The sequence below is a fragment of the Gadus morhua genome, chromosome 22, assembly GCF_902167405.1.
Source record: "Gadus morhua chromosome 22, gadMor3.0, whole genome shotgun sequence".
Taxonomy (NCBI): Eukaryota; Metazoa; Chordata; class Actinopteri; order Gadiformes; family Gadidae; genus Gadus; species Gadus morhua.
The window spans coordinates 7,764,669-7,792,489 of record NC_044069.1 but is presented as its reverse complement, the minus strand read 5'-3'; the positions used below and the strand labels follow the sequence as shown (position 1 = coordinate 7,792,489).

The following is a 27,821-nucleotide window of genomic DNA, read 5'->3' as shown; positions in this document are numbered from 1 at the left end:
TTTAAACCTGGTCAGAAATATCATGACTTGATAAGTTTAATTTTCGTATTACCTGCAGTTTTTATTAAAGTAAACTGTTCAAAAAAGCATCTAGGCTACTTATAAACATGTAAACGTACCACGTGTCTTCAGTCGCCAATCAATGTTTTATTATCGCTAGTTGGGACATTAAAACAAATCTCAGCCGAGTAGTAGGCTACTATAATTATCTCCTCATAAAAGCTTCATGTAGATATAAATCTATTTCACTATTGTATTTGTAATTAAAGAAATGAAATAAACATCATGTGTCAAACCCGCGGGTACAAGTGTGACAGATGGACCCGCAGCGCGAGAGGTTCAATTGGGAGACAGCATCATCGTCATCATCATCATCATCATCATCATCATCATCATCATCATCATCATGCTCCTCATCCTCCTCAGTCACATGAGCGGATTTTCCACTGCCTAGGAGAACTCCATCGACAAGGGAATGGACAGCCACCTCTCTGTGGTCTAGAAAGGCACTGCAAGGGAAATACTAAACAGACGAGCCCTGTTGTTTGTGACCTAATGTGGAATTTCCGTTGATGTAACTAAGCCTTAAAGACAACAAAGTCAGAACACGTCCGTTTGTGATAAACAACATGAACCGCATTTCAACCATTATCTTCTACCGATATACAACATTGTCTTATATGATCGAAATGTTTCTGTATCGTATTTCGCACAGCAGGGAAATATGCATAGGACAACACTGTATGAGGAAGATTGTTGGAGACACAGAAACGTAATATTTTTTTTATAAACAGGGATAACTGAACTCCTACTTGTTAAATGTGCAGTTATGTGTAACACATCTGATATGAATAACAACATGCTTAAACCAGGGATGAAATCTAAATGTGTACAACAGCCCCATACAAATAAAAAAATCGACCAGACATGACATTTTCACCATGTTGTTCAATATGATCAGAGACTGATGATGATGGTAGTGATGAAGAGGACATCACGAGCCATCCGCATAAACACTAATCTATTTAGGCTTAAACCAATCAGAAGGAAAACCAGAGGAAAACACGGCTTCAGTCGGAAGTGGATGTGAATGGACGAATGAGAGAATGAATGAACGAATGATTGAAAGAGATTCCAAGAGGATTACATGTGAATCGGGAGGGGGGGGGGGGGGGGGGGGGGGGGGGGGGGGGGCTGGGGTTGGTGGTGGGCGGATGGAGCCCAAAAGCAGAGATGATGCAGAAGAGAGTGCAAAAGTATGTTGATTGAAGAGCAAGTGTGTGTGTGTGCGTGCATGCGTGCGTATGTGTGCGTGCCTGTGCGCATGTGTGTGTGTGTGTGTGCTGCCAAATTGTGCAGTTGACCGTTGACCGCAGCAGCTTGGGTCCCCAGGAGATGTGTTGGCTCGGTAACGGGCTGTAACAGACCTCAGCCGGTCCAGAGTTATAGGGCGAGGGGCATCGTTATAGGGCCATAGCTCATACTGGAGGTCAGATGGTGTAATGTGGTAGTAGTTACCCTCACTGTTTCAAAAGAGAATAGATAGAGGATCATTTGACAAAGGAAATTATTATTTATCATTCAGTGCTGCATAGTTGTTGTTCTGGGTTGTTATATATATATATATATATATATATATATATATATATATATATATATATATATATATGCAACCAATGTATTGCAGTTTTTTATACATAATTTCAATCAAACTACACCCTGGATACTTTGAAAAGAGCTGAATTAGTATCTCTTAAAAAAATTGCTATTTCATTTAATGAAAATCACAACCTATTGAGACAGACATATTTAAACATGACACATTTTGAAACATTAATTAATAATTTATTTAATTTAATTTTTCTAAAACCGACCAAAACAGACATTTCAATTATATTCCTCCAAAAGACTAAATCAATCTCAAAATTATTTAAAGACAATCATATAAATATGCTCATTAAATAATTAATTCATCACAATAGCAAAGATCAAATAGGGTTTCTTTGATTCCATACCCGTCTCCTTGACAACAGCCTTGTCAACAAAAATAAACATGTCAAGGTACTGTACCACCACTAGCCAATCAACAGCTTGAAGCAATACAGCTCTCCAAAGACTAAAAAACGCTTAATTAGACTGACCTGCTAATCACATTCAATTAACACACACAATTATCAAAGACAATGTACACTGAGATTCATCTGACGTTTTGAAAGTCACAGACTGAAACAAAAAAGTCAGCTCCCATCCTATATGACTACAGTTTAAGGCCATATAAATGCATTGCTCTGTATATTTTTATATATATAAACGGTTACAAAACAATGTTGAAGATATTTAGCTGCCAAGTATGCAGCCTCTTCCTGCATTTCCTAATAATATTGATGTATAGATTCATGCCAATAATCCTTTTCTGCCTCAGATGAATGTTCCATTTCTTTTCCACAGATTGCGGACAAGTTAAGTCAGGATTTTCATGTTATCATATTCTACAAGACAATCTCTGAAAAAATACAAACCACAAAGAAAGAACCCAACTCAGAATAGCCTTTTCCACAGTGCAATTACAAGATAATTAGAAACAGCCCTTAAACTATGGCAAGGCGCAGAGATCGGAAGAGACGAGAATTATGTAGCCCATGTACGGAAAAAGTCTGATAAATTCATAGTGTGGAATTTCAAGTTAGATATCATTGACCAGAAGGCCAGCCCATAGCGCTACCTCATATTAGCGAGCTTTAGTTACAACTATTAAAGAGCGACAGTGCCCCCCAGTGGTGGATATTAATATAAAGCAAATGGAGGTTATCAAATGCCATTGTATAAATCCTGGAACCGCAATAATACACCCTAAAAATACAACATAAAAAAGAACCGGATCAATGTTAAAAGTGCAACATTACCAGGTTTAACCTTTCCTTCCTTTGCTGTAATCCGGTGTGTACATAAAGACACACATAATACATAAAAACAACAACATAGATACAAATGTACTAATAATGGGATACTAATAATTCCCTTGCATGTCCCCTTGTCTCAAGATCGAAGAATGGTACAGGCCAAACCGTGTCAGGTTCACGTCCGCCGCGCGAACGATCCAGCGGCAGGTCGTCTCCCCTTCTTCTCCCCTTCCTTCCTCTTCGATCAAAGGTGCAATAATGCGTCTGAGAGGGAAGCAAGACCTGCTGCAGCCGGGAGACGTCTCATCAAAGCACTCATTCAAGCAGATGCATGTGCTTCACGCTGCTGACCTGGATCTGGGTTTGTCTCTTCAAGCATGTTTCTTCTGGCCTGGCTTCAGACGCTCTGTCCTCTGCTCAGACTTCTCTGAAACAAACCAACCAATCACAATGTCCAGGTCACCAGGGATACATATGTTGGATTTGGCGTTAAGAAAGGAGAATATGCAGAGGAATGTGATACAATTGAAATGTGAAGCAATTGTGTCTTTTCGATGGAAATATGTAAGAATAAGTTTAAACAATAGTTTAAAAAAATCCATTTTGTTATTGCTGTATCATAATAATAGTAATAATGGATTTAATCATAAAGCGCTTTTCTAGGCACTCAAAGTCGCTTTCAGTGAAAGGGGGACATAAGTATGCATCATAATAATTTTACTGTTAATTTTCCTATTTCGAAACAATATCTCTACACGTATTGTAGGAACTGGTTGGTTGTAAACTTACTCTCAGAGTCTGGTCGTTTAGCAGACTGCTTGTTGGAAGTAACAGCTGGGGCCTCTTGAGCTCTGGGAATCGTACCACCAAGCTAAATCAAAAGAAAAACCACAAAAACAAAGAATAAACACTATTATTTAGTATTTTTTTATATCACTATAATCCTGCACACTAGCGTTTCACCCCATTTTACTCCGAAGAGCAGCCTCTTACCAGGGCCACAGTGGCTGCGCCTTCATCCACAGTCTTATTCTTTTTCTTCTTCCTCTTGGTGGATTTGGTCCCACCTACGGAGTCCTCCGCCACCTTCTCCTCGAACGACACCTGGGTCACGGCAACAACACGTTAAACGCACACACTAAAACTAATAACAATCAAAGACAACAGTGTAGGTTTGTTACAAAGCAGCCCTTGTGGTCTACCGTCGGCCTCAATGGTCCAGAACATTATTTCAGATCAAATGTTTTAAAGCGTGTACCCAGCATAGGAATACTACTTCCTGTATATACTTTGATCTGCGTTTAGTGCGACTACCTCTTTGGGTGAGGGGCCCTTGAGCGGTACCGGAGAGCAAGGCCCTTCGTAGTGGCCCCAGTGCACCAGAGGGGCGCTCCAGTCCGAGCCTGCGTCGCCAGCCATCACGCCGTCTGGGGGAACGCACCGGAACATTCATCCTTATTCCCACCAATCACGTCATCCGTCATCCAAACCAAAACTATAATAAATCCTATCGCCCAAAATAACTAGTGTCTCAATTCTTTCACTTAATGGTTTGTTCATTTGTCAAACTAAGGGCACTGAGGACGCTTAAGGACTAGAGACTCAGTTATGTTTGAAATTTTACTCAAACCACTTACTCAAACCACACCACTCATCATCAGGTTGGATGTCCCACTGGAGGGTAACAGGAAGTGATGCGTGCTCTGAGAGGGATGGAGGGAAGGGGGAAAGAGACAATAAGATATGCTATGCATACGCAAATGAAAATCAGCCCGGACTGCAGCTGTATCAGCTTGGGAGTAATAATAATTCACAAAATAATTAATCTAAGAATGGCTTATGAACCCGTTTCTGTATTTCCTGCTAGTCGATTTGATTCTCCTCGATTTAACAATAGTGACCTCATGCTATTATCCACCGTTGGGAACCAACCTGCAGGCCTTCACTTCCTGCAGGGTTGTGGGTTTAACGCCAGTACTGGTTCTGCTTTCCACACTGCTCCGTGTCACTGGGAATGATCATAACAGGGAAAACAAAAAACAGCATAAAATCAGCCCATCGTCAGATCATTTCAATTTTTTGGACAAAATAACTGTTGTAACCGGTTGTTACGATGTCCTTCCCAAATAACTGGATAGCTGGATACAAAAGTTGAGGCAAGGCTCCAGGCCGGTACCTGGCTTGTCCTGAGCCCAGAGCTTGGGCTCCGGCTGGGCTCGCTGCCGCTGTACCCTGGAGCTCCACTTCTCCCTCTCCCCCCCGCTGGCCGACGGACCCGGCGGCTTGGACCCGAGATCCAGCCGTCCTCCTCCAACACCTCCTCCTCCTCCTCCATTGGTGGAGGAGTCAACCTTCCTTCCCGGAGGCCCTGAGGGGGAACAAGGGAGTGAGAATTTACTTTTCTAACTCGGGCGGGGACCTGTAGGAGATGTTAGGTCAGTAGACCAAAGTGGCCCGTTCAACCAATACATAAATAGAACATCTAAATAGTTTAATCTATTTTTAATCAAAGAAAGCTATCAATACCGCCCGGTTCAAGTCCCTGTGTGATGGAAAATTAAACATGACATTTAAAAAGATATTTTGACCATGCTAATGGCCTGTATCTGGCTGGATCTGACTGCTCACACTGGTACAGGCCACGGTACTGAGTGAAAGCTTGTTTATTGCACCCCACAAGCTGTCGGGCTACAGGCTACCTGTACTCATGCTATCAATCGGAGGAGATTGGAGACAGGCAGCGTGGCCCAACTAAATCAACAGTCTGGTTATGAGGCCCTTGGCGCACCGGGATTGGACCCCACCAAGGAGGTGGCCTACCTCTACTCCTGTTGCCTGAGGGGGCAGGTGTCTCCACATGGGTCCTCGGCGCCGTCTTGGGTTCTCCAGGGCTCCCAGCATCCTGTGGGCCCCTTGTCCTTCTTGCGCTGCTGCTTCCTCTCCTCGCTGGCTGACCTGGTCTCCCATGCTCCTGGGGGTCAGACACTTCGTTTCACATAGAGCACTCAGCTGGAGTTAAGGACCCTACAGGATGGATGGGGTGGGCTATACCCTCATTACTGAGACCGTACCCTAAAAACAACACCAGTTTCGTAGTTTGGATTGAATGCACGGAACGTCAGTGTGGAGTTTGGAAACAATTTTGGAAGAAAGAAGTACTGCATAAGGATTCTAATACTTTACTTTACCCAAAGTGTCTAATCACAATACAAACCGAATCAACCGCATTCATTTGGCCAAAAACCTAATCTCAAAATGCCATCAAGGTGTTGGAAGATGCTCAGATCATGACTGTCCAAAAGTGGGTTGTGTAGAACAGTCATAGTCGTTCCAACTGTAAACGTCGACGACGTTATTGTTCATTCATCTGGGGAATGGGGTTGTTGTCTGGTCAAAGTGGACGTGTGAATGAGTGTATACATCATACTGTGACGCTCCTCACACCGCATCAGGTTCCGTTTCAATCGCAGGTAAAAACACTGATGACCGGTCTCACTATCGCCTTGGCTTTTTTCTTGTTCTTCTTCACCTGTACAGGTGCCTTCTCCACCTGCACCACCGTCAGCTATTGTGAAAAGTGCACAGGTTACATTGTATAGAATGGGTGTTTTGTTGCTGTGAATGCTCCTTTGCCAAGTATTTCGCTGGCCTTTGGCTCGCCTACACGACCTTAACGGCAAGTGTGACTTCCAAAAGTGATCAGACACAAAACAGTACAGAGAGAAGGAAATAAATAGCTCACAAGTACCTTCACCGGTAGTTTCTCAGCAGGGGGCTGTTGTGATGACGTCTCCCTGGATACTGTGTCGTCGTGAGGTGCAGAGAACTGTCGTCCATTTGACTGTCCCTTCTGGTAAACATTACGTTTTTGAGAATTGAAAAAGGAAGAAAAGTCAGTTTTAGTACAGGCCTAGCTCTGTGTTTATGCGATGCAGTTTATTTAACAATGCAGCCGTGACTGTTGATCATACATAATCCAAATGATGGATGCTAGATAATTACTGTTGACAAAAACGAAACAGAAAGTGAATGATTGCCTTTACAGGGGAAATGTTTTTGTGGAACATATATTTCTGTGGAACATATATTCATGCTGGAATATCATCAGCGCTGTGTCATTTAACACAAACCCAGTAGCCCCATTGTTAAATGAAACAACGCGTTCACTTGAACGGCGCCACAAAGTGGACGTTTGTTTTCCTCCATCCCGTCAGCTAACGCTCTCCGCTCACCGTACCTTTTCGGACGATTTCTTCTTATTTTTTCTCTTCTGATCATCTGGCTTTACACTGTTATTGAGGTCGGCCTTGAGAGGCTCCTCGACCTGAACCTTAGTGAACGAGGATCCCCGGCTTTTCCCGACTGACGCTCCGCCACAAATCGCGACCCAAGACAAAACGAGCACCACCAGCAGCCCTGCCGCTGCCGTGGACAGGAGCACCCACGTCGGGTAGACGTCGAGATTCAGACCCAAATCGAGGCCCAGCTGGTTCTGGATGTATCCTTGCCCGGATGAAATTATTTCTTTCAGACGGCTGGAAAGTAGCTCTGCTTTTTCAAAAGCTAACGCTTGGAGGTTCGTTGCCATTTTTTCCAATCGGTTTCTCTTGCTGTCACGCCGGCGTATGTTTACAAGAGGAGTGGCTAATCTGGGAGCCTGGAAGAATGTATTGTGTTTATTGATATCTTTATTTTTTTTAAATTAATTTTAACCATTTATTCCCAATTTATGTCTATGGCTGGAAAAAAATAATACAAGATATATACGTAAGAATACTCCAGATAATTTTATTAGAAAACATTTCATTATTGCAACATAAAAAGGATAAATCCTATTGGTCATACATATGGTATGGTTTAACCGTTTCTCTTAAATCCGTCTCATTAGTTTTATTCTGTAGCTTGTAGTAGGCCCAATTATGAAAGTACATGTTCACCTTAACCCCTTAAATAATGAATTGATCATGCTCAATAATACTGCACATTAAAAAAATGAAAAAAGTTAAGTCAAAAGTCGCTGTCAGCAGTAATTCCCCGTCAATTATATTGGACATGAAAACATTAAAATGATATATCATATTTGTAAAACATATGGCATGGTATCCTTTTTCTTAAGTCTATCTTTCTAATAGTTTTATTCTGAAGCCAGCAGTAGGCCTAAAATCATATTTCGCATTGATTTGAACCCCTTCAATAAATATACTGTACAGTAAAAAAGAGTTTATGTAACAAGTCAAAAGTCAGCATCAACTGTGAATTCCCCGTCCATCATACTGGACATGACTCCAAACTTCTGATACTCAGCCACTCGCTTCTCAAAGAAGTTGGTTTTGCCCTCTAACGAAATGGACTCCATGAAGTCAAACGGATTTTCAACTTTGTAAACCTGAAAAAATAAGCAAAAAGCAAACAAGTTATTTCAGCATATATTATAAATAATTATATTGATTAGATCAAATACTAAAATAAAACAATTTAAATTCCAATAAAGCCTGGGTAGATTCATCACCTTGGCCAGCCCAAGTTCCCAGAGGAGTCGATCAGCGACAAATTCAATGTACTGGTTCATTAAACCGCAGTTCATTCCAATCAGAGCCACGGGCAAGGCCTCTGTCAGAAACTCCTGTACCAAGAGGAAAGACAGAGGTAAAGATCATTTACAAAGGATTCACCTCGCCAGGCCCAAACACAAACCATTACTTACCCTTGTTTGACTTGGATGATGTGAGCTAGCTAGAGACATTGGTTGTAAATGTGGTTGAAAAAATCTTCCAGAATGCAATGCTGACCTGTTCAATGCTGACAGCTTTGGTGATGATGTCCTTGACTCTGTCCTCTGACGGTTTCTTCACCAGGTGCTTGTATATCAGGCAGGCGAAATTACAGTGCAGACCCTGAAGTACACACACACACACACACACACACACACACACACACACACACACACACACACACACACACACACACACACACACACACACACACACACACACACACACACACACATTAATCAAAGGTTCTTGATGCAGACATCTCTGAACAAATTCTAATTAAACCTAATAAATCTTTGAGGAGAAATGTGGATGTCACAGCGGCAGAATTAGGGGGACAACGAATCCAAAAATAGTTCAAAAGGAATGTGGTGTTCTGACTCTAACCTCGTCTCTACTAATCAGCTCATTGGAGTGGGCCAGGCCAGGCATCAGCCCTCTCTTCTTTAGCCAGAAGATGGAAGCAAAGGAACCCGAGAAGAAAATGCCTTCAACTGCTGCAAAAGCGACAATTCGCTCCCCTGAGGCAGAAAAGATTAAAAAGAAAGAAAACCACTGAATTCATATTTGGGGAGATTAACAAACATTGGCGTCGATGACTTTTGTGTAGAAAAGTAAAATTTAAAAAAGAAGATCAGTAGCACTGTTTATTTAGTACAGATGGGCACTATATTATATTGCCAACACTACTGATTCCTACACACCGAATGTAGATTTATCATCATTGATCCAACTGAAATGCCCAATCTGCTTTGCGTTTCACACAAGGCATTGTCTCGTGGCATTGAAGAGATGCTCTCTGCGAACAGAAACAAAAACAGGACAAAAAAAAAGCAGTTAGGATTCACAAACCATGTCTTTGGTGTATGGGCCAACACAGAGCCACATAATATAATAACGTTAACTGGAAATATAACTGAAATGACGGTTACATTATTTTATGAAACAAGGTGCATCAAAGCTTCTTTTTTTTTAATGCCAGTTTCAATGTTATGTTATGATGTCCAGGAAGTGTGGAAGACAGGCCACCACAGCTGGAACTGGTGCTTCAAAACAAACTCTGAGTTGACCTGGATTAAACTTTGAATGTATTCGATTGAATCATTCCAGGTCTTTATGTCATAGTTCAGAGTATTCAGCATTTGAGCTATACAACAATACATGGATATCGATATTCACAACAGTCTTAAAATAAGAAAAAAAATGCTCACCTTTGTAATAAACAGAATTATCTGGATACAATAATTTGCATTCATAATCACAACTGTCCTTAAAAAGAAAATGCTTTACCTTCATAAGAAAAATAATCTGACTACAGTCTGCGCCACATGGGGCGTTTCTTCTTTTTGTTTTTTGACCTACATCACTGGAATGCAGTTTGATTGGCCTCGGAGGCAAGGTGAGGCTGCATACCTGTTGCCCATTGATTAATCAATGCGCACAGGTTAAGCAACTCTCACCCCTCAACTCAGGAAGATCTCCTGCATGGAGAAACCTTCTTCATGGTAATCATTAACTTCAAACTCTACTATAAAGAGGCTGTCAACATCACGCTGTGTCCTTGTTTGGGATGAGCCCAGTAAAAAGTCATCTTGGTGGCATGTAGCAAGGACATTGTTTACACTGATGTTAGATAATAAGTTATGACTGAGGACTAAAGGGTTGCAAACAGACGAATGTTGTACGCCAACTTTGCCAAACATTCTACCGTAGGGAGTTTATTAAGGCAGTGTGCTTTATAGGCCACCTACCTTTGTTGCAGGTCCTGGATGTACGTATTGATGAGCATGCTGTACATCTCTGAGTGGACGTTCTCTATGAGGATCTGGAAACCATAGAAGGAGCGAGCCTCCGGGATCTGCACCTCCTGACTGAACCTCTGGACCTGTGCAAGTCAAACAAACATGATGGCTATGAAGTCTCTGGACCTGTGCAGGTCAAACAAACATATGGCTATCAAGTCTCTGGACTGTGCAGGTCAAACAAACATGATAACGATGAGTCTCTGAACCTGTGCAGGTCAAGCAAATATGATGGTTATGAAGTCTCTGGAACCTGTGCAGGTCAAACAAACCCATGATGGCTATGAAGTCTCTGGACCTGTGCAGGTCAAACAAACATGATGGCTATGAAATCTCTGGAACTGTGCAGGTCAAACAAACATGATCTATGAAGTCTCTGGACATGTGCAGGTCAAACAAACATGATGGCTATGAAGTCTCTGGACCTGTGCAGGTCGAACAAACATGATAGCTAGCTATGAGGTCTCTGGACCTGTGCAGGGCAAACAAAGGTGAGGGCTATATCATCATGGTCACTCCAACTACAAAACAAGTGTAGGTTTGGCCCCTGGCTACCCACTATGGATCAGAATGTGACCCTGCAGTGTGTTCACACATGGCCCCGCAGAGCCCAGGGGATCTCTGGGCCAAGAAGCCCAGAGATCAGTACTGTCAAGTCCTGAATGCTCCAACCGTCACTGGCTCACCCATATTTGGTGTTTCCACCTTACCAGGTTCTCGTTGACGATTCCATCACTGGCAGCGAAGAAAGCCAAGATGTGGGACAGGAAGTGCTTTTCGTCAGGTTTCAGTTTGTTCCAGTGAGCAAAGTCCTTCGATAGATCCACCTTTTGAAAAGAGCCAGTAGGGAGAGGGAAATAATTCAGATAATGAATGCACGTGTGTGCAATGCACAAAGTTGTACCTCTTGTGCAATGCACAAAGTAGTTCCTCTTCTGTATCAATATTAAGTCTAATGTTTCTACCGAAAAAACAAAGCATGAAAGTGCAAGTAACCATGTGCCATGGAAAAAACGAGTTAATAGTTGTGTCAGATATATAAACCTAATATAAAAATCAAATAAAAACATTACTCAAAAACAGATACCACATACCTCCTCAACTGTCCAGAAAGAAGCCTGTGCCTGCTTATACATCTTCCAAATGTCAGGATATTGGATTGGGAAAATGACAAATCTTCTTGGGTTGTCTCGGAGCAAGGGTTCATCTTCTTTGTCTTTATTCTTGAGGTAGTCTGAATTCGTGTTAAGTTGCCCATTCTAATAAATAATCGAAAAGTTATTTTATTATACAGCATGGCGTACGGAACGGTAAGCAACCATTGTTTATACAAAGTAATGGTAGTTATGTAGATGAAGCTCCCCTTATAAATAGGGACTGTGACTTTAAAATATAGTTCTCTGCGCTTGCGCAGTAGTTCTGTGCGAACATCTAAATGGTAAATAGGATCAAATAAACGCATTTGCAAATAAAAAATAGCAACGATGACGCTATAATTAAATTGTGATCATTTTGACAACTGCGGGTAGGTCCACCATCAACAGCCTAGCTTCAATGCGTCGGAGTAAAAACATTACAACTGACTTCTGCAAACGTAACTTTACACGGAAGTGTGCGTGTAGACTAGAAAGGGTAACACTAAATAGCACTACAAATTAAGAGCTTTCCTTATTGTCATTATAGACTAGAAAACTTGACTCAACATAAACAAAAGGTACATGGTGGACAAGCCTGTCCACCATGAAATGGCCTATGCGTTTCTTAAACCCCAGGCAGCTGCAGTGCTTACCATTTGACCATTGGCTTGCGTCATAGTCTTGGATGTGACGGTCGTACCGAAAGATGAGGGTCGTGTTGTTGGTAATCCAACTAATATAGGTGACCTCCTCCGCTGTTACAACTGGTTTTGTTGCATGTCGCCGTCATTGAATCGAATGTCGAGCTTGCTTGCGGTTAAAGCTTCACCTGGAGGCCAGTAAGAGATACTGCACCTCCAGTGTTGTCAAAAGCCACGGTCTTAATATGGATAAATGATGCGTATATTACTTAGTCAGCACAAATTTTATTTAAACTGGTCGGCACCGTATTCCTGCAATAAAAGTAGCATTTTCCATTGATAAATAGGCACGGCAATTGATGGATATAAATCCTCTATGGAAAAAATGTTTATTGTAAACAGAAGAATTTGGGAAGGCTTTTACTAAAAGAAAACATTGTACAATTGAGGAGCTGGATGTCAAATCTTGATGGTAGGTACATCTGCAGAATTTGTGCGAGCCCAACAGAAGATCCACAGTGCTATGCTCCAAAATTGTGTATCGACAACCGGAACATGTCATTGGAGCAGCCCCAAGACCCCAGCTCGTTCCGCAACTGAAACACCTGCTGGAAGCCCATAACTGGGTCGTTATCCGCCTGCAGGAGAGAAGGGAAACAAACAGCACCACGGTTATTGACTTCTCAAAAACATGACACTTTGTACATCTCCCTGTTTATCCCTATATTTTAAAATATTCATTTCAGTTAAAACTTATATTGTATTTTATTTCTATTTTAAGAACCGAAATACAGAGTACGTCACAAACATTTCACTACACATGCTGTATGAGTATTTGATCAATAAAAACCTTTGAATCTTTGATTCACTCAGTGTTGTATTGTGCATTACGCTGGCATACACAAAAAAGGACCATACCAGTCTGGGCAGGGAACCAAACAAAACCGTCTCTCCTGGCTCCACTAAAACATCAGCGATCAATATGATACCACATATGACTGTTAGTGATTCTGCCTTAGTGCATTAAATGTGGGTGTCTCTCACGACCAACGTACGCAACCGAGGTAGCCCTTCAGTCTTTGTTATAAGACGTATATAATACTGGTGATTCATTTTATTCCCCCCAACAAACTGTACTGCATACGCCTGTGTGGGTGCTTGGGTTGTTTCTATTCCATTCACTAGCGCATACACTAGCGCACCTGTGTAAAAAAAATACTTAAAAGCTAAGCTGCTGGTATGGGAGAAATTCACTCTGACATTTATGGGTAATCATTATCTTGCTTACATGCAATATGAAATAAATGAGTATGGATAAAAAAGACCACATTCTGAGGGAACATCCAGGGGGCACTTATAACACCTCCTGATAGCACTCTGCGATGGACGTTCTCAAGACAGGCGGTTCAATGTTAAAACCGGTTCTAAAGTGGTGACCGCTCAGAACACAGGGTTTTCTCAACAAAGCAGGAAGGCAGGGCGAGGGCATCAGAGTGAGCATGAAGATGAAAGGAGCCCTTTCATTTATTATAGTCAGCTAACTGGTGCATGGTAAAAACCAATGGGGAACTGATGTAAGGGACAAGAGGTATCCAATGTACATGCCCAGGTCATAGGGTGCTGGTCAGTGCAGGGGGTTGGAATTTATATGTTTTGCCAAGCCTGATCCCAGAACAGGAGTTCTTTGGTTTTGTAATTACTTCTGTACAAGTGATAATAAAGTCTGTGTTCCAGACTGGCCCGCCGCTCCCTATACGCAGAGTGCGTAGGGCACCAAGTACCTGAGGGGCACCAAAAACTAAGGTTTGTAAAAAAAAAAAAATATATATACATTATTGCATTAAAAAAATATGTAAATTAGTTATGAAGAGGCCCACCGTTGTTTGTTCTTAATTGTATAACCTATCACTCAATTACGGCACATTAGATGTTTTTACCTAATATATAAAAAGGGGCTCTACCTCTTATTTTGTTAAAGTATTAAGGTATTACGTTGTGTCTACGACACTGGTGATAGTCATTGTAGTATTTAATGACATTGTCTACTAGCATATAATGCTGTGTCTAGCATACAATGCTGTGTCTAGCATATAATGCTGTGTCTCATATGTAATAAGCCTACTTGGAGAAGTCTTGCTTATGGCCAATAGAATATGGAATAGATGGGATGCAAGTGCCCTTCTTCCATAGATTCTTGGTGGAGGATACCAATCTGTGGGCTGAACGTGTGTGGTGGCTACTGGCAGACGAATGGCAGTTGAACAGAATACTGTGGCTGATAAATTACTTAAGTGGTTGGAAGAAGAAGTCATCTCAAGATACATTTATATATAACTGGCAAGATTTCATTCAGACTCCATTAAAGATTCAGTGAGTGACAGGATTCACTGTCGCCAGCTCGAGCCAAACAGAGGAGACGGTTTCATGGCTGTGTGGGTTTTGTCGTCTACCCTTCGGCGAAAATTGTTTCACAAGAACAATGTGGTTGAACTAAGTGATTTGCTTGTGACCAAGTTATAATTGAATTACATGGATATGGCTGGGCTTACATGAGAGCAGCCTGGAGGGAGACGTATTAAAAATAGCTATCTCTAAATATATTTCCCCTAAGCACATAGACTGCCTCACAAGGACCATATGAGTCAAAATAAGTGATTCATCAATTTAAATGTTTTGTATTTTTATCCGAATACATTTTCCTAACTGTGTGGACAGAACATCAATTCACCAAAAGGTTTACACTCGTTTAGCCTCTCAAGTCTCCAAGTTCTAAGGAGCCGTGTGGTGTTGTGGTCGTCAAGTCCCCCCGAGTTATACAGTTGATTGTTTGTGCCTGCAGTCACGCCTATAAGCAGCAGCTGGCCCCAACAGCCCCCCCCCGAAGAGGGGAGGGGCTCGGGGTACAGTTAGAACACCACTGCAGGTGGGTTCTGACGATCCGGCACACGCCTCTTTCAAGAAGAAAGTAAGGGGAGCGCGAATACCCTGGTATCCCTTAACACCGCCCCCAATCTAACCCTGCGTTCACATCAAAAGATGCAAAAAGTTGACGCGCGTCAAGATCCCATTCAAAGTGAATGTAGAGACGCTTTGCTGCTTTGCTGCCGCAGCATTTGCTGCCGAGAAAACAGGCAGCAAAATTTGATTTGTGGCGGGTCAAAATCTGATTTGCAGCATGGCATGCCCGTGCCCGCTGCCGGGCACGGGCGGCGGGCGCGTTCACGTATTTTGCGGCGCGTCAAATGCTGCTCGAGTTGAAATATTTCAACTTTTGACGCGCCGCAAAACCTTTGCCGCGCTGCAAAACTTTGGACGCACCGCAAAACTTGATTTGACGCGCCGCAAAACTCAGGCGTCAACGCGTTCGGGCAGCAAATGCATCTTTTGGTGTGAACGCAGGGTAAGACTTAATGGTTCCGAAAGACAACACTTGTATTGCAATTGATTTGTGGTGAGACTGTGCTCGTGCTAGAATTTATACAACGGAGTAACTTTGCCAATAATATTTGTTATTATATGTTTAAGTTGAGCCCCTGGAAGAGATGGTTTAATACCCAGATCAGCATGGTCCCTTAAGGTTAGCAAAATCAGAAGAAATGTCACAGAAAGAAGAAAAAGCACACAACCCAACCCATTGAGAAAAATCATTCTCAACAATATATGAACATGGGCTTGAGGGTAATGTGTAGAAGGTTTTAAAGTCCTTTGTGTGACAGACCTTAAATACAAGACAAAGTAAGAAGGAAACACTCACCTTTAGCTGTCCCATCACCATAACAACAATACAATTATCTGGTGTGGGTTGGCAGTCCTGTTTCGTGATATTGTGTTGAATTGTTTTGAAAGGCAAGGTCTGCGGTTGCCAGGGTGGAGAAGAGAAAGTTAGTCCGAGAGCTAACAAACGAGGAACCGTCACACATCACACACAAAGTGAGGGGGGAGGACACTTACGGTTAATTTGTTTACTATGACCTCTTTCCCGTGGAACATCTCTCCTTCCCAGGTCATCCAGGCGGATTGATACTGAGGGAACAAACCACACCACATGTAAGTGCCTTGTACAGAGGCAACAAGATGGAACTAGATTTGATCACGCTTTTTAAGGGTCCTGCCCCTAGGGATTAGTACAGTTTATAGAGGGGTACATGATCATGCTTCTTTTTTTGAAGAAAACCATCTTTTCTTTGTTTAGATATATTTGGTATCCATTTATGGACAGGAGAGCGGAGCGACAGGCAAGTGTGTTGAAACAGAGGGTATGACTTGCAGCATAAAATCGGGCCTGGGTCGCTACTCGCTATGACGCAGATTGCCTGTGTGACAAGTGTGTTGGGCCAACCAGAACACCTATTTTAATTAATGGGTGAAATGGATTAAAAACCCATTTGAAACCTTCCTGTCATTCATTCAATGAGTGATTTACAATTAATACCTTTTTGACCATCTTGGCCATTAGTCATTTATGATAAGGCTTTGATTCATTGATATTGTTATACTGATGGTCGTATTGATGAATATTGCAGTTCTATAATCATCCGTGTGAACGATCACTTCAGAAAGCCCATTGACAGGCGGCAGCGCAGTCTAAAAATACAGCATGTCCTTAAATGGGGCCCAAACACTGGGAGAAGACAGACTTACATAGAGTTCGCCCAGCGACGACCGGTTGCCAGTGTCAAAGCGGGAATAGTACAGCTGGATGAATTCCTCCCCGATCTTCTGCCAGTCCGGCCTTTCATCAGCCATGGCTTAAAGTGGAGCTGTGGACCTGAAACCAGAGGAAAGGTGCCTTAAATCAAGTGTAAGCAGTAGCTACATGAGGGATAATCAAAGAATGTGAACATAAACACAAAGATAGGTATGAGCTACCAAAACTCTCCATGGTCGTAATCGTTTGCTGATTTATTTGAAGAAAGCATCCTGCTTGTGGACAACCATTTTGGAAGGAAGTATCATGGTATACATGGGTAAATAACAACCTTGCTCCCACATTGAACACAGTGGTACTGTTTATTATGCCAAACCGACATTTAATGCAGATGTCAATCAGAATTACTACTTAAAGACAGACTGGACAGGTTTCTTCCCCAGGGGGAAAATGCATTTAGTCTGAACATAGTCAGTGAAACAGCACATCATTTTCATCTGTCACTACATTGGGATCTTGAGTTCGAATGTGTAGAACACATTTGCTACTTCCCTGGTATTTATTTCCATAAAGGTTGTGCATGGATAGATGGCGTGCTATGCAGTCTTCTTCTCTTGGCATAAAGCGGTGAACCAAATACGTCACGGTGTAATACCGCCCCTGTTGGGTTTAGAGGGGAAATCAAGTCTGGTCTGGACAGGGGCGGCCATTGGTCCATCTACCCCTAAAAAAAACATACGATACAATGCTATGCTGCGCCTCACCCATTCAGCCCTGTAAGCAGATTTACCGATACGATTTTGTCAAGAGATGGGACGATCCTTTACCCTGCATCCTCGTCTGCCTATGCTGTGGCCATTTCATTTTAGCCATAATTCATATTTAGTAGCCCGTGTGTGGACATTTATGTATCAAATATGTCAGATTTTAACTCCTATTATCCCGATATACTACAACCGCCTATTCAACCGTCCCTATGGCCTTGTATTTCCCTTGCATGTCCATTATCCTATATTTGTGCTATAATCAATGACAACTCAAAATGTATCCCAGGTAGCACAAACAGTATTGATTTGTGATTGTCAAATCTCTGAGTATAAAAAGCACTAAACGAGATCACACCGAAACGGGTTAACAAGCACAACACACACACACACCAAGTGTTGATGACAAACCGGCTGCAAAAAGTTAATCTGAATGTACTCCACCCAGTGGGTCGGTGTGCAGTAAACGATAACGTTTTACTTTTAGATCCAAGGTTGGTACTGCCAACACCAGCAGGTTACGGGTGCTTGATAATATATAACGTGTAGTATCACACAAAAACAGCAAAGTGAACCTTTGTGTAGCCTCAGTGTTTCATTCAACAACCACTTAAAATAGGGTGTAGAAATTAACTTTAGGCGACTTTATCAATACCATTTGTCTCGAATGACCCCACTTTTGATAGCTCGTCCACACAGCATAGAAACCAAATGACAGATTATAGAGTGAAATAGTGTCGATCGACCCCCAGACTTGTGGCAAACCCGCGTTGTGTGTCCAACAAAGTGAGCTACCCCTAGTAGCGCTAGATAGCTAACACCACTTCTTCCGGAGCCTGGAAGTTAAGTTTTACAGTCCTACAAAAACTGTTATCCTCGTAATACAGCATTCGCCATCTTCCACACGAGTAACCAATACACGGGTGTCTAGTGTTTCCAAATGTAACGCTTTACCTTACAGAGAAGTTTAAGTTAGAAATCAGTAAGCGATCCAGCGTGGAGGAAAACCCTCGGGAGGTTCCCGCTTCATCCGGGTTATGCAGAGGTAAGACGTCATGTAACCGCCGACCAATAGCCGCCGTGTTGTCATAGCAAGAAATAAAAAATGGGGGACAACCAGGGCCGTCAGGGGGCAACCATAGGTTGTTCTTATAAAACATCAATCATATCGATATATCTCTATTCCGACAGACACACACAATGATATATTTATACAGATTATACATTCAAAGCAAAAGATTCACACACATGAAAATATATTCTCCAGTCCGCAATAACCTTTATAATTTGCCAGGAGTATTCAATGTAAATTAATCTGGTTTATTGGAGCACCAATTGGGTATAATAAATCACGTGATCACTGTTTATTTATTTTTCTCGACCCTACATTTCATACAATTGCACTAAATTGAAGGAGCTCTAATGCTGCTCTTCTCAGTCTGAATGTGGCATTCTTTAAGTGTGTGTGAGTGCAGTAACCTCAGCCCATTGTAGTTTTTTACTCTCTAAACGTGCTCTAATGAATGTCCATGCAAATAAAACACAAGCCATTGAACCTTTAAAATCATAACAACTTTACCAGTCAGTATTAAGTGACTAGCGTGGATTGGAAGACATTGTGAGAGCTCCATCGGACCGGGCCAATGTCACTGCTGCACAGTGATGAAACATTACAAAGTTACGCTGAATACAGCATACACGTATATAAACGCAGGTAGTGTCCTGTATAAAAAGGGCTGGGTGGATTATTCTATGACGTATATTTACAACAGACTTCTCCAAGGTTCTGGCCTTGCAAGTCGGGGTAAATATTGTGCTCCTTGTTTAACGGAAATCAAAAATATGTATTTTTCTTTCCGCCCAAAATATAAAACAAAAACAATACTTATAATGAGGCACTTTTTTCTCTCTTCTAAAATCGAAACAAAAACAGAACCAATAGATATTCTTTTGTTAGAGTTCAGTGCTGATGCCAGGAGAAGTTGACGCTCTCGTTTTCCAGTCATTTGTTCGGAAAGGCGTCTATTGCTTTAGTGTGGCCCCTCCACATGAAAGTCCTCTGGAGACGGACGGCAGTAAAACGTCATTGCTACGGTCATGATTAAAACCGGTTCTGATGGGATCACTGTGGCTGAGGCGTGAAGTGGTCGTCTGTCCGGAACACGGTGGGGATCTCTTGCCGCTGCGCTGGTCTTCTAGGGCTGGCCGGCTTCTGGGGACGACGACAAACCACACCATTACGGCCTTGCTGGGAGCTAGCAGTCCTACTATGTATAGCCGAATTTTGAGGCAGGGGCAGGACAGAAACTGGAAGGGGCGGGGTTACGCCTTGTTTCCTCATTCGGTGTGTACATATTCTACCAAGAGAAACTCAGAATGACAGTTATGCGCTCACAGGTTCCCGCCTCCAGCAAACTTGGCCAAAACAAATAGGGGGCGAAAGAATGTGAAATTAGATATTCATCTGATGAAGTGAGACTAGATTGTGAACCCGGACCAATGACGTAAAATTATGCAGGCGTTGTTCCCCCTTGGAAACAGAGTTGACGTTGTGACCACATTTAGTTTCACAACACACATAGTATTTTCAATACAGGGTCAAGTAGCTTTGGATGCCAGCCAACAAAAAGGTAATCTAACTATAGATAAACTTTATTCCAGACTCAGGTGGTCCGTATAAAATACATACAAAACACAGGCCTTGAGTAAAACCTAAAAGGTGCGTTCACACCATAAGACATTTGTCGCCCGTTTATGTTGTCACCCAAGTGTTGTCGCGCGACAAATCATAAACTGTCGCTGTGCAAGAACGTCTCATGAATGCGCTCGCCTGTGCAGGGCGAAAGTGTGGCACGGAAAAAAACAAAAATAGTCGCCTGTTTTCTCTAGCGAATAATTCTCACGATTCGCGTCTCTACGTTCACTTTCTATGGGATCGTGTCGCCCCTTCGCGTTGGGTGTGAACGCCCCTTAACACAGCAGAATCCTCCCCCTTGCAGATGACCCAGAGGAGGACAGGTAGAGTTCTTACATTCAGGAAACCTGGAACGCTCATGGTGCGGAGGATCTTCTTGAAGGCCCCGGGCAGAGTCCCCAGCTCTCCCTCTGCCTGTGTGACCTGCTCCTCCATGGCACCCACGTTTGAACCCACCATTTTGACAAAGGCCTGGGGGGGAAACACATTGGGCGGGTGGTAGGCACTTAACATTCTGGATACATATGTTTTCTATTGGCGTATTCAGAATCTGATCTGAATAAACAACAAGAAATAATTGCATCAAAAGATCATGTTCCATTGATTTCTTGAGTTGGTTTGCCATTTGGTCTGTTTAGAGATGGCAGACAATGGAAAAAACACACACACACACACACACACACACACACACACACACACACACACACACACACACACACACACACACACACACACACACACACACAATATAGGGAAGCTGGCATTTACTTCCAGCTTGTCAATTCTGCGGTAGATGTGTCTCATTTCATCCGATTTTCTCTGGATCTGAGGTAGATTCTCATTCACTATCTGAGAGGTATCATTGCGGATCTAGAGGGAAAACAAAAAACAATACAATTACAGTCCAATAATGAGAGAACAAACTGTTCTAGATGTTATTGCCAGTGTACAATAACAGGTCATGCTGCAATAAAAAAAATATATACATATGGAAGATTAAATAAAAGTGATTTTTTATTAGTGTATCAAAACCCCCATGCCCCATCTTACCATATCAAGCATTCCAACGAATTCATCTACTCTTGTCAGCATTTCTTCCAAGCTCCTATCCAAACAGAGCACCTAGAAGTGAAACGCACGGTTTCCTATAAACTGGTTCAACATAGAGCCAACCACACACACGGTTCTTTGTTATTGCAAGCAAGCTTCCCAGTGCAGTTACTACATTCCTTGCATCACACATATCTAGTTAACGCTGGCACTGGGTGCAACAGTCCTATACGCTCTATGCTTGCAAAAGCCCTGATTCGATGTTTGTGGTTAGCAGCATCAAGGCGTATTAACATCCCTCTCACCTCTTCCCCAGCAGTCGCTCTCACATAGGAGGAGTAACTCAGAGCCGTGTATCTCAAAAGCGCATCATCCTCTTGATCCGAGTCGTCTGGGTTAGCGATGCCAGGTACTGGTTCGTTAAAGCTGGGGCTCTGAGAGACGGCTGCTGCGCCAAAGCTCGGACTCTGCGACACCGTGCCGCTGCTGAGGATCTCGCTCACCATAGACAGACTGCTCGCACTTTGAGACACTATACCGCTGTCTTTGCTTATCTCTGCACTGGACTCCTCCAAGGGCGATAGGAAGCCCACCCTGTCAATCCGCTGATGGTCCATTTTGTTGCTGTGGTTTGTTGTACTACTACCGTTTTTTGACAACTGAAGAAATCACGTGTGTTCTACTCGGAAGGAGGCCCTCGAGGATCAAAACAGTCCACAACGCGAATGGGGGATATACAAACGACCATGTCAAAAATACATTTTTTTGGTTACTTGGCAGAGAGTAATAAACCACTGACCCCTTCCTATTAAACGGCCAAAATGGTTATACAATTTGAATTGATAGTAGACAAAAAAATACGCATTAGGTGAAGCAGTACACCCGCGTTACCAGAAAAAGCAAGAATCAAAATAAAACCATAGACCATCTTTATTAAGCTACATAAAATGATATATGGGGAAGGCCTAGTCTAACGTTACAATACACTACTATTGTACACTCTTCCTTTATGGATACAATGCGATTCCATATTGGCCAGCAGATGGCAGCAGGGATTTTGTCATCCCGTCCGTGATGAGGTTGAGATCTTTTACAATCTATGGGTGACATCAAGACAAAATTTGATTTCAGGCGTGTGCCGACTCGTTAGTAGCTCTCAGCATCTGCATTTGTCAATCTTTAGTGGTGGCATTTCGGGCATGCACGATCATATCTTACAGGTTCAAAATGAGGTGTTGCTAAGATAAAATGTAGACTACTTGATTCTCAGATTAATGTCGTTGTAGTCTAGCCCTAATCTTATACTGCTCAGTGGAAATTCAGGGTGTATACAGTTATATCCTTTGACTGTTTCAAGTAGGCCTACTTCTGTGACTGAATGTGGATAATGTGAGGCTAAAATATATGTGTAGTGATGCGCTGTGTGACCCTTAGGACCACTCTAATGGCTTATAAGTAGGTCCACTACACTGACCCTTAGAATACTGGTAGGGAATGACAAATATCAGTTATAGTTATGTATTATAGTTCCATTTACTTATTTAAGGAATTTAAGTTTCCAGCGAGGGGATATTGTGCTATCGTTCCTTCTAAACTATTCAAGGGTGTATGAGAAAACAAAGAAACGGTTAAGTTTGGAATAATTTATTGGAAAAGGTTCAACAATTTGATCAAATTTGACAATGCATAAAGGAAGAATAAAAAAAAAACAAAGACAGGGTTCACAACATTTATAAGAAATATAGTATCACTGAATTAATTACAGAATTTATGATTTTAAAAAGTCTATTAGGAAAACATTAAAGTTGGTCCCAGTAATAAGAACAAAACAACAACTCAATAAAAGTGGTCACTAATGTGAATAGAATACAGTGGATTTACCTATAACACTTTCTTGTCCCCAAAATTATTTAAAATAAAGACAATGAAACTGTTTAGAAATACACAGCAACAGATCAATTATTTTGTTCATCCTTTTTCGCATTTAAAATCCATTTCTCAAAATCTTACCATTTTATCTTTGAACAAAAATAAAACAAAAAGTGATAAAATGAGTTTTGCATACTGACTCGTGAGGAAGCATGCCGACGCACAGATGTACCGGCCCCGCCTTTAAAATCATCCAGTTTAAGTCTTTAGGCAGCTTGGAGGCTTGCTCTCTGTCTGTCTGTCTGCACCTGTATGTGTGTTTGTGTGTGTATGTGTGTGTGTGTGTGCATGCGTGTGTCCGTGTCTATCCGTGTTATAGGGTGATGACGGTGCCGTCCTCCTCCACCCCTCCCCGGGGCAGGGCCAGGCTGTGCCTCGGGTCCGTTCTCAGGGAGCTGAGGATTTTATGCAGGCTGCCGTTGCTGTGTCGCAGGGCCGGGTTGCTGCTGTGGTGCTGGGGCTGAGCGTGGTGCGGACTGTGGGGCGTCTGAGGCCCGTTCTGCAGGTTCAGGTCTCTGTGGAGCTGGTAGCTCAGGCTGTTTTGGTGGTGGTGCTGCTGGTTCTGCTGGTGGTGTTGTTGCTGCTGCTGCTGCTGCTCCCTTTGCTGCTGCTGCTGCGGCTGCTGCTGGTGGTGATGGTGTTGGTGGTTTGTGCTCCCGTTGAGGCTGAGCTGGGAGTGGAAGGAGGCGGTGGACACGACCGACGGGGGTCGTGAAGGAGGGCTCGGGGGGGCCGCTGGTGCAGGCGCCGATGCCGCCGGTGGCGGCGGTGGGGGCGCCGAGATGGGAGCCTGCTGCTGCTGCTGCTGTGGATGATGCTGGTGGTGATGGTGGTGGTGGTGGTGGTGGGAGCGCGAGGCGGTGGACGCCGCCGACGCCACCGACGCGTTGGACCGCCGCGACGGCCGCTTCACGCTGCTCTCGATCACGATGTCCGCCTCCTCGTCGCTCTCCAGCTCGTCGGGGTAGCCGTGCGTCAGTGGCCCCGAGGGGGCCGCCACACCGCCCGCCCCCGCAGACAGGGCGCCGCCGCCGCCGCCGACCGACAGGCTGGGGTAGCCCGTGGAGCCGCCGCTGTCCGACGACTGGCCCGAGCTGCCCGAGATGCGGCTGCTGCGCACCACGTTGTTGCGCTGGTTGACGGGCTTCACCGTGACGATGAGGTTGTGGCTGTTGGCGATCATCATGTCCGTCACCTGGTCCAGGCTCTTCCCCGACACCTCGATGCCGTTCACCTCCAGCACCTCGTCGTTGACCGCCAGCAGGCCCGTGCCCTCGGCCAGGCCGCCGGGCACCATGCGGGAGATGAAGATCCCGGGCACCTTCTCCAGGCCGTGGGGCGTGACACGCACGCTGGTGCCGTCGCGGATGTAGAAGCCCAGCGGCTTGTCCGAGCCGTGGCGGTAGAGGCGCACGCGGCGGTGCGACTCGGGCAGGATGTCCACGTCGATGATGGAGGAGACGGGCCGGAAGTCCTGCGGCATGCCGATGCGGATGTGCGGCCGCTTGCGGTTGACGTCGTTGCGCATGGTCACCACCGCCTTCTTGCGCCGCGTCAGCGTGTTGGTGCCGAAGCTGGTGTAGTCCACCTCTTCTGTAGGGGGGGGGGGGGAGAGGAGGGGAGAGGAGGGGGGAGGAGGGGAGAGGAGGGGAGAGCGTTAGCTTCAGGAAACACTATTACGGGTTGCGTTCACATATCAGATTTCCCAGATTGAGACAACTGTAAAATGATTCAATCTGCTCAAAACAAGCTCTGTTTAAATGTATTTCTTTTCCCTCTTCTCAAAGTTTTCCATTTTGAAAAGAGCCGGAACTTAACGTGTTAACTTCGTATAACCTTGCGGGAAAAACAGGCAGAAGATGACATGGCATCTTTGGAATACTGCAACATTATGAGTTCACTTAACTTGGGTATGCAAATAACATGGAGCCACGAATGAACTGCTGAGATGGCACATGTGTGGTGTATGTGTGTATGTGTGCTTTTGCGTATGTGTGTGTGTGTGTGTGAGGTTTTGCTTATGTGTGTGTGTGTTTTTGCACGTGTGTGTGTGTGTTACATGTGTGTGCCTAAATGCTGAATGGGCAGAGCAGGGCAGTATCCTTCTCCGGAGGTGAGCCCCCCACCCCCCGTAGCTTCTAACAGCAGCTGCAGCGAGGCGCTCTTTCATAAGTGGCAACATGTACCTGCACCCCCCCCCCCCCCCCCCCCCCCCCCACACCCCCCAACCCTTCCTGCCCCCTGATGAAGCGCAGGGCCGCATGGAACTCTCTAGAAACTAGCTGAGGGGCGTGATTCATGGCAACCAGGTTACTTTTGTTCAAGAGTATCAGAGAATGCGGAGAGAGACAAAGGCGAAAAAGCGATCATTTATTATGTCGTTATGCGATGATGTCCGCAGTGGAAGACGTGCAACCGGCACGCTTAAGCTAAGCTGGTCTGAGGTCAGTCCTGAGGCTGAGGACTGGGAGCGTCCATAGCTTACTGCCACCACACACACTCTGACAAAGTGAAGGAGACTGGACCAGGAGCTGGTGATAACGGGGTTGATAAGCCTGCTGCTTTCTCCCTCTCCCCCAGCGGAAAGGGAAACACAGTGAGGCGCCATGTGACAGGAAGCCCTGGTCCCACAGGGTGCTCTCACCCCCCCCCCGCTTCCATGGCAACCCGAATGACTCATCCGTTATCCTACTGTTTTGGGACACCTGCCCTTATGCTTCTTTCTGGTGGCTCGCTGTGTGTGTGTGTGTGTGTGTGTGTGTGTGTGTGTGTGTGTGTGTGTGTGTGTGTGTGTGTGTGTGTGTGTGTGTGTGTGTGTGTGTGTGTGTGTGTGTGTGTGTGTGTGTGTGTGTGTGTGTGCGCGTGTGACAATTGTTCACAAAAACTAAACAAAAGCACGTAAAAAAACAAAAACGTAACTCCTTATTTCCGTTCTCACTGCTGCACTTCAGTTGGAATAAAAATGAATCCACTGAACCTATACTTTCGGTGAACGGAGTGTCACCGAGAACTAACTACCAGGGGCCTAGGGGTGTCTGGCCCTTCCATGCTGGACTGCTCAACTGTCCAGACCAATAAAACTACCAACAAAATGCCTTACTTAAGCTCCCGCTAGGATGCATAATTTTTCCTCATTTCTTTCCCCCTCGGTTTAAAGTATTCTGGTACGGGGTATTTTTAAAATACTTGATGTGTACGCTGCGGCACACGTTTTGATTGAATCCAGAAAAGGCATTTGCTACAGGGCTGGAATTTCTTCCGCAAGTGCAAGTCGTCTCCCTGATGAGAACCATATTGGAGGGGAGAGTCTCGGTAGAGCCTCATTAAAGTACAGAAAGGTCCCCGGTGCACAACCCGACGGTACCACTTCGCCACACCCCAGGACTCCTGCCCCTGCCGTGCAACACGACACAATCGCTCCAGAACAAGAGAGAATAAGCCTCATCTAATTTGTATGTCAATCGTTCTTCTTCTTTATTGTAAAATAAAAAAGCGTCAAAATTGTCGACTCTCCCTCTTCAGTGGGAAAGGAAACATTCAGAGAAACATTCAGAGATTTGTGACTAGAGATGCGTTTGATCGCTCTCTCGATCGCGTATTGATTATATAGGGCAGGCCACCCATCTCAGAGAGACTCTTCTTAACATAGAGTTCGGCTGATTCTACATTCCTGGGGTAATACAAGCTTGTGAAGACCCAGAAGTTTCTAAAACCTGGGGGGGTGGGACCGCAGAATCGGATGTCCAGTCTACACTAAAAAGAGCCAGACTGGTACTATTCCTGTCTGTCTGTCTGACTGTCTGCAGGCTGTCCAAATTAAGCACGGGACGGTGAATCTGTTGGGAGTGTACTGTGAGAATCGTTGAACAGAAACATGTCTCTCAGAACCAAACGTGAATGTTTTTACATGACGTCTTATCATGGAGCTGGACCCTGATGAGTCAGCAGCTGATAAAACAAAGGCTGCAGAGGTCCTGTCTTAACGGAAAGATTGGATTGTGTACATTCGGTCTGTGCTGTATTACGAACAGGCTGCTTATAGGATAACGCCGTCAACCTTAAGGACCAGGCAAGACGAGTTTGATCCGGTTTGAAATAAAAAAACTGTTAAAGCTGGCCGCGGTTAGCCAGGTCAGGCTCCATTTAGCCATACCTAAATGGTGATTCTGGCACAAACCGGTGTGAGCCAGGAGGCCAATCACACGCATGCTCCTCTAACAACTCCTGACAAGACTAATCCCCAATTGCACTGAAGCATGATGGGTAATCCCGCGTGAACCAGATGATCAAAGACTAGCAGGTGGTGGCCGATGGTCTTCTTAGAGGTCCGGCGGAGCGGCATTTCCCGTTGCCATCAGATTGAATGAATGGAAGTTTCCAGAACTATGTAAACATGGACCATATGGAACCTAAAGTGACAAAACTTGTGTGTCGCGCGCACACACACACACACACACACACACACACACACACACACACACACAC

At 44.0% G+C, this 27,821-nt stretch overlaps 5 protein-coding genes across 6 annotated transcripts in view; all 5 read right to left on the bottom strand.

Annotated features, from left to right (window-relative positions):
- Positions 1–1,823: 1,823 nt before the first annotated feature.
- Positions 1,824–5,870, bottom strand: LOC115535535 (uncharacterized). The gene is made up of 8 exons (XM_030346810.1): positions 5,721–5,870; positions 5,077–5,268; positions 4,833–4,908; positions 4,538–4,603; positions 4,215–4,327; positions 3,894–4,004; positions 3,690–3,771; positions 1,824–3,327 (listed from the first exon to the last, which is right to left on the bottom strand). The coding sequence occupies exons 5-8, from the start codon at positions 4,317–4,319 to the stop codon at positions 3,272–3,274; spliced, it is 354 nt and encodes a 117-aa protein (XP_030202670.1). The 5' UTR covers positions 4,320–4,327; positions 4,538–4,603; positions 4,833–4,908; positions 5,077–5,268; positions 5,721–5,870; the 3' UTR covers positions 1,824–3,271.
- Positions 5,871–7,664: 1,794 nt separating this feature from the next.
- rrm2b (ribonucleotide reductase M2 b) lies at positions 7,665–12,578 on the bottom strand. Its single transcript, XM_030346805.1, is given in 11 exon segments — positions 7,665–8,286; positions 8,410–8,523; positions 8,690–8,794; positions 9,059–9,192; positions 9,376–9,403; positions 9,405–9,451; positions 9,454–9,470; positions 10,423–10,556; positions 11,184–11,300; positions 11,568–11,732; positions 12,263–12,578. Coding segments are annotated over 11 exon segments (1,038 nt in total). The 5' UTR covers positions 12,287–12,578; the 3' UTR covers positions 7,665–8,133.
- A 28-nt stretch (positions 12,579–12,606) lies between these two features.
- LOC115535534 (nuclear transport factor 2) lies at positions 12,607–18,762 on the bottom strand. 2 transcript variants are annotated; one of them, XM_030346808.1, is made up of 5 exons: positions 18,617–18,762; positions 16,892–17,018; positions 16,202–16,273; positions 16,005–16,103; positions 12,607–12,888 (listed from the first exon to the last, which is right to left on the bottom strand). In XM_030346808.1, the coding sequence occupies exons 2-5, from the start codon at positions 16,994–16,996 to the stop codon at positions 12,772–12,774; spliced, it is 393 nt and encodes a 130-aa protein (XP_030202668.1). In that variant the 5' UTR covers positions 16,997–17,018; positions 18,617–18,762; the 3' UTR covers positions 12,607–12,771. The 2 variants fall into 2 exon arrangements, with proteins under 2 accessions (XP_030202668.1, XP_030202669.1); XM_030346809.1 differs by having other exon boundaries at positions 18,622–18,740.
- A 199-nt stretch (positions 18,763–18,961) lies between these two features.
- bloc1s4 (biogenesis of lysosomal organelles complex-1, subunit 4, cappuccino) lies at positions 18,962–22,027 on the bottom strand. The gene is made up of 5 exons (XM_030346806.1): positions 21,713–22,027; positions 21,408–21,479; positions 21,126–21,227; positions 20,694–20,828; positions 18,962–19,874 (listed from the first exon to the last, which is right to left on the bottom strand). Exons 1-5 carry the CDS (start codon positions 22,022–22,024, stop codon positions 19,785–19,787), a joined length of 711 nt encoding a protein of 236 aa, XP_030202666.1. The 5' UTR covers positions 22,025–22,027; the 3' UTR covers positions 18,962–19,784.
- Positions 22,028–23,035: 1,008 nt separating this feature from the next.
- Positions 23,036–27,821, bottom strand: part of pard6gb (par-6 family cell polarity regulator gamma b) — a 32,140-nt gene continuing 27,354 nt past the window's right edge. The window contains exon 3 of the mRNA XM_030347248.1: positions 23,036–24,929. Within this exon, the coding sequence (XP_030203108.1) occupies positions 23,650–24,929 (1,280 nt within the window). The 3' untranslated portion in view covers positions 23,036–23,649. The remainder of the gene's footprint in view (positions 24,930–27,821) is intronic.